This window comes from Pygoscelis adeliae, unplaced genomic scaffold (genome assembly GCF_000699105.1).
Source record: "Pygoscelis adeliae isolate BGI_AS28 unplaced genomic scaffold, ASM69910v1 Scaffold150, whole genome shotgun sequence".
Lineage (NCBI taxonomy): Eukaryota > Metazoa > Chordata > Aves > Sphenisciformes > Spheniscidae > Pygoscelis > Pygoscelis adeliae.
Window position 1 is genome coordinate 100,613 of NW_008823872.1, and position 6,654 is coordinate 107,266.

At 38.7% G+C, this 6,654-nt stretch overlaps 1 protein-coding gene across 1 annotated transcript; it reads right to left on the reverse strand.

The window, feature by feature from the left end:
* Nucleotides 1-249: 249 nt before the first annotated feature.
* LOC103925503 lies at nt 250-5,811 on the reverse strand. The gene is made up of 2 exons (XM_009334237.1): nt 5,717-5,811; nt 250-2,377 (listed from the first exon to the last, which is right to left on the reverse strand). The coding sequence occupies exon 2, from the start codon at nt 2,314-2,316 to the stop codon at nt 1,000-1,002; it is 1,317 nt and encodes a 438-aa protein (XP_009332512.1). The 5' UTR covers nt 2,317-2,377; nt 5,717-5,811; the 3' UTR covers nt 250-999.
* Nucleotides 5,812-6,654: the final 843 nt, after the last annotated feature.

Sequence of the window (6,654 nt, forward strand, 5' to 3'; positions counted from 1 at the left end):
GCCCACCCCGCGCCTGAGCCGCGCCCGAGCCGCGCCCCGACGGCTCCGGGAGCGCCGTTCGCCCTGGCCAACGTGCCGTGTTCCCGAGGAGAGCCCCCCGCACGCGGCATCCCGGGAAGGAATAGCGCAGACAGCGCAGTAGGGCCGTACCTTGCTGGGGGAGGTCCCTGGATTCGACCCCAACGTTTAACTGTCAGTTCGTCTAATTAACTTGTCTAAAATGGAGAAACGCAAGCAAGCCGTTACGTTTTCAAGATGCAAATCAATTTAAAAAGAAGTAAAGGGAAATTTGATAATTACATAATGATAAAATCCAGTCGTTTACACCAGTACTTTCACTTTTTAGAAACAGCCACTGCTAGTTGAATCATTCCTACAACAAAATACAGTGTTGGCATTCGGAAGAGTTCTATGGTGGGATTTTTTCTAGTGGTGAAGGCCATAAATTACAGACCTTCATTCCGGTGAGTAATAGATGATCTTAAATATACAGTGCATTTATTGTTGGGGAAAACATAGCATTAAATGCCTATTGCAACATCTTTAAATTTCATTGCTGCACTTAAAATTGTAGAATATCCAACACAGTTAACTTTCAGAGCCAAAGATGTATAATGTATCTCCAAAGGGATGTATCCCTGGTAAGAGGTATGTCACACGAATTTCCTGCAAAGACATGTAACAACAGTGTCATCAGGCTCTTCCCAACCATATGTAAACATCTCTAGAAAACAGTGGACTGAGGCCTCAACCATCCTTCTTGGATCAAATAATTTTTTCGGTTTTGAAAAACTTTTCCGTGGATATCTTGATTCAGTTCACAAATGAAATGCATTTACCTTTGCACAGTACATAAAAGGGCTGTTCTCCTAAATCTGTAAGATGTAAACTTCCCGTGGAAGTGATTTTAATGTGATCTTTAAATGATATCCTCTGCCTCTCCATGATACGGGCAGCTCTCCACTGTCCCTCCTTATGACCGAGGTTTCACTTCTGAGCTTACAGTATGGTTTGATATAGCACCTTGTTAACATTCATGACTAATGATAAGTTATATCTCCACAGTGTGGTATCCCTGATGAGGGATTCTCTGGGAAGGTTTCCTTGAAGGGGCACCCGACAGTGATAAATGAGGGCAACATCCATGGGAACATCCACACTGTTCCCATAAGCACGTAGGACAGAGTGGACTGAAGTCTGAATCACCTTTCGTGGATCAATTATCAGTTTCTTGGGATTGATTACATCTTTCCTGTCAGGCTCTCTGTGAACATGCTGTAATATGTTAACACCTGGCACAGTATTCCAGGATGAAATGTTGAACATGTGTGTAGATATGGTTTCTGGGAAGATATGGTTCTCAAAGAGGAAAATGCCAGTCCCTGGGTTTTGCTCCTGAAGACTGCTCATCATTGATTTCCAGTCTGGGTGCTTAAGGGGAAGAATTATTTCATCAGCATCATTAAGAACCACAAACTTGCTTCTCTGCATGTTACGGTATATACAGTCATTTAGAGCTGTGATTTGTCCATAGTAGCCAATGTCTTTTGCATCCATAGAAAAGTGCCATTTAGAAGAAACCTTGAGGTGTGAGTTAATTGGCCAGGGAATTATCTCTACAGTTCCTTCTTCCACATAAAACTTCAAGACTTTCTCCATCAGATGGCTGCAGTTGTTCTTATAGATCACCACTTTCTGTACCCCAAGAATCTTGTACATTTCCATACTCTGTATAAACTGCAAGACGTTGTTGTAATTTCCAAACATGGCAGAGATGCATACAGTGAAGTCAACAGAAAAGGTCTCAGCCTTGCGGTTTTTAATTTCAAACCTTGGCAGCTGGTCAATATTTCCATGTGGAGACTGATGAATTGATACATGTGTTGGATCACAGTTTTCGGGTTCCAAACAAACTATATCTGCTGCACCGTAAGGAAATCCAAATCTATCTGAGTGAACATCAATTTTTGCTTTTGATACATATATCTTTCCATCAGGTGGACAGCAGAACCAGCAGTATAGTTGTTTTACATCTTCATGATGAACAATCCCAATCACACGAGTGACTTTGCTTTCTCTGTCGTCAAAGTATGGGGATATAATAAAAGTTCTGTTATCTTTTAATGCTGTTATTGCATTTTGAGCAGGTTTTCCCCTACAAAGCTGACCTGCTGGACTGGCAGTTGTTGCCTGGGGGAAGAATTTTCTAGTTATGTTATTCTGTAGCTGAAGATCTTTCCAGGAGCAGATTAAAATGCTTCCAAAAATAATACATGCAACAACAGCACAAATATGTTTTTTTCCACAGTGTAACATTGCTGAATTTCACAATTTGGAACTTAACAGACCTTTACACTCAGTCTTCTATTCACTTTCTCTAAAATAAAACAAACACACAAAAAAGCACTCTTTCAGTGATTTGCCAAAAAAAAGTAATGTTTTGTATTGAACTGTATTCTCTTAAACACACTAGTTACTGTTTTGATACTTCAAACTTTAGTGTGAAGACCTGACTTTTTATACAGGTTTGGAAAAAATGTAGAGATCTCTTACACCTCCTCATTCCAAACTTTATTATATTTTACTCTACAGTTGGGCCCAGTGCAACAGTTTCAGCTGTTTTGGTATACAGTAATGGTGATATAGTGTAATTTGAATCACTTTGAGGCCTGGAAGAAATTTTATGTTACTGAAAACCCACATTCTTTATCTTTTGCTATTCTGAGAAGCTTGTAAATCTAGAGAGTTATCCTTTCCCCTCTTCTTCCTAAAAAAGGTGCTGTGAACACAAATTCAAACAGCATTCTTTTGTATTGGGTAGGAGTAATCCTGTTACAGTCTCTCAGTGTCCTGATTCCCAAGTCACAAAGAAAATGTTTCCAGAGCCTAGTGTACTTTCAGAGCCTAGTAGGATCCTATGGCATTCAACATTATGTAGGAAAAGAGGTTTGAAAAGAATGACCTTTACAGTTGTTCAGGTGGCTGAGATTCCCTTAAATGTAAATTGCTTTTGCCACTGAAGGTGCCAAGTCTCAGACCACAGTTCTAAATCAGCAGTTGATTTCAGTAGGACTTTGTGTGAATATTGTGACCCTTCATTGGGACCACATGCACTACTGAACTTTTTAACCTTGCCATGGAAACTTCAAGTTATCCAAGATGTTACCAAATCAGACTACAAAGTGAAGATTTTCAGTATACAATCACAGCTCGATATTTACACATGCTTAAACCATCAAGCAGATGGAAGGCAAGTTAAGACAAAACCAAACTAAACCAAACCTTGCTTTATTCTATGAGAAGCCATGAGGACGTGATATAATATGACACATCACAACAATGCATCAGAAAAATTAACCATTGTCTGTACCATTCGTAGGTGTTCTGTCCTCTTTTGTATGCACTCAATCTCAGCTGAATAACAGCTGCTTTCTAATTATGCACAAAAGTGCCACTTTAGTTACAGCTCTTTCCTGACTTCAGAGTACTAGGTTTGAAGAACATGATGAAAGCACTGCTGCCTGGTGTAATTTGCAAATCCAAGATGTAGCTCAACTGTTCTTTTTCATTTTTTGACCTCAAAAAACATAAGAAGTTATTTTGAATGATGTATAATGACCCATTCTCTAAAGTTAAAATCTTGTGTTGCTCTCTGCAAATTGTCATGTAAGCTGTACATCTTCCACTTTCATCCAAGTGTTGGTATTCACCAATTTTAAGATTACACCGCATGTGCAGAATAGTTTTCCTAATATGCTCACAAAGTTTAAAGTTACTCAGTTCTCCTCATCTGCTTTAAATACTTCTAGTATTGCCTCCTCAATTAACCAATAAAATCCAAATACGCATTTTGTGATTAGCTCACTAGTAGCTAAGCAGGACCTTGCAAGTGATATTTGCATAGAAAAGATGACAATATATATAAAAGTAGGGCTGCATCATCAGTTATCAGCTTGCACCAAAAAGTTCTTCAAATACTTATTCCTATTTTTGGATTGGAAACCACTTACAATTACTAACATGCTGTCTATTAGAAAACTAAGAGAAAGAATATTTTAGAGTGAGGTGTTCTTTTTGATAAGAGTATTAATAGGGAAGTGGGATTGAAAAATGCTTACAGCAAGCTTCAGGGAAAGAAAAAAAAACACAAAAGAAAAAGAAGCCAACAACAACATGGAAAAATAGTCAGTTCAAGTTCTAGTTCTTGTTTTTTATCCACAATTGCTTTTATTTCTCCCCCCCCTTTTTTTTTTCTCTCTCCCCCCACTTTGGAGGTGGGATTTAGCTGTCAGTGTTCTCTTGGAAGAAATCAACAGAATTCTTCACAGAGATGGGAATAGGTCTGAAGATCGAGAGGCATGTAACAAGAACAGAAGACAGGAGCTTCAATGAAGTTGTGAAAGTAGAGTAGTTTATGGGTCCAATCTTACCATCTAAGAGAACAACAAACTGCCTGAGGAAAGTAGAGAAAATCAAAGAATCCTGATACAAACTTTTCAGGGGAGGATGATTTACAGCATAAGAGATGGGACAAATTTACTAAAGGGTGAGATAAAACAAAGCACTGATAAAATTTCTCATCATTAATGTCTGTCACGTTTATTTACAGAAATACAGGGTCCTTTTTATTTTTTTATACAGATACTAAGTGCAAAAATCATTACACTGTTCTGCTGAAATATGTTTTCAACTGTCAGTCTTACACCAGGCAGCAATATGCCTTAAAAATTTCCTATTAAATTAGGCTTGGGAAATTTACATGAAAATGTCATTTTTTAAGATTTAAGAAATATTAGAAAACTAGTAGTCTCTTCCTGCAATAAAGACCTAATGTTAAAATCCACTCATGGCAAGTACTCTCATTTATCCCCTCTTCCTTTTGGAACACCACTACTTTCTAGCCAACGTAAAAAGAGAGCAATTCCTGTCCCGCTGCACAGAAGTCTCCATCTTAGTTTTATGTGCAAGTTACACAAAGCAGGAAGTTCACTCAAATGTTCCCTTGCATCTCATGTCTTCTAGGTGAAACATTCTGTTGTCCATTTTTAACTACGTGCAAACAAACTTTTGATATAATTCTCTTCACAAATTTTGTATGCATATGTTACCCAATTTGGGCAATGCAAATTCATCCTAACAGCTTATTTTTAGACTAACAACAATGAGTAGTACCGTCCTTTGTTCAAATGAACATATGTCGGCAAAGCCTCACTTCATGGAAGATGACATTGCAATGTTGAGCAAATGACCAGTGTTTCACCATGTCTGCTACCACTGTGGTCTCTGTTACTGAAGAAAATATTTTGTGTGCTCTGAAACTGAAAAATATCCCTCCTTTTTAAAAGAGGGGTTTTAAAATATATTAGCAACTCTGGACCCTCTCTGCCTGTTTAGGTTTATACCACTTGCAGTACAGAGATGAAACCGGAAGAGAACGTTTTACTGCAAGGTATGTTATATCAACAAAGTTCAAGAAACTTAGTCACACAACCAGTAAGACCCTTGCTTTTAGTAACTGTTTTAGTGAAGCTTATAAAACACTGTCACCCATTTTGCCTGGAATAGTTAGACGACACCTCAGCGTTTTTCAGTTGTTATGTAAAAAGAAAATAATGGAGTCCTTGTTTGTTTTGTCCAGTCTTGGTATTTCACCAGAACGTGCAAAATCATGCCCTCCTGAACGTAAGAGGAATTAAATGATAGTTTATTTACTCACGGTTTCAAGCCTCTTTGTCTAGCACTTCATGCTTTCCAGTGCTCCAATTCTGCCTTGCGCTCCCACTGAAATGAGAGACCTTGCAACCTTGCTTGTTCCCCAACATCTGCTTCCTCTACAATTATACTAGTATTTTGGACTGTCCGTGGGAAATCCCGTGACTTCGTTAGCTTCCTGTACAGCAAATCAGTTTGCTTTCTGTCATTTTCTCACATAAACAACTTTGAGTTAATTGAATGATACATTCTTCAATTGATGTTTATACCATCTCAGCCTCTCAACAGTCATATTCATTAACTGGGAGAATGATAGATGATAATTTTCTTCTATTTATGGTGTCTGTGTGTATGTTCTTGGAGATTTACCTAGATCAGGTTTTAAATACTTTCCATTAGATCAGCTGTATCCTAATGTGTTTCAACAGTGTAGTCTTAAATAACCCACTGTGTTTTTCAGAGGAGTTTTTGGGTAAGGTTAGTCCTCTGTTAAGATTATCTCTTCCACTTTATAGACACAAAATCAACACAGCAATTGTGTGCACAGTTGTGAGACCAGAAAATAAAACTTAGTATTTAATCACGTGTCATGGTTTAACCTCAGCCAACAACTGAGCAACACACAGCCACTCGCTCACTCCCCCTGCCCCAGTGGGATGGGGGAGAGAATTGGAAGAGTATAAGTGAGAAAACTCATGGGTTGAGATAACAACAGTTTAATATTTGAAATAAAGTAAAATATTATTAATAATAGAAGAATATACAAAGCAAATGATGCACGATGCAATTGCTCACCATCCACTGACTGATGCCCAGCCAGTCCCCGAGCAGCGGCCCCCCCGGCCAGCTTCCCCCAGTTTATGTACTGAGCATGACGTCCCATGGTATGGAATGTCCCTTTGGCCAGTTTGGCTGTGCCCCCTCCCAGCTTCTTGTGCACCT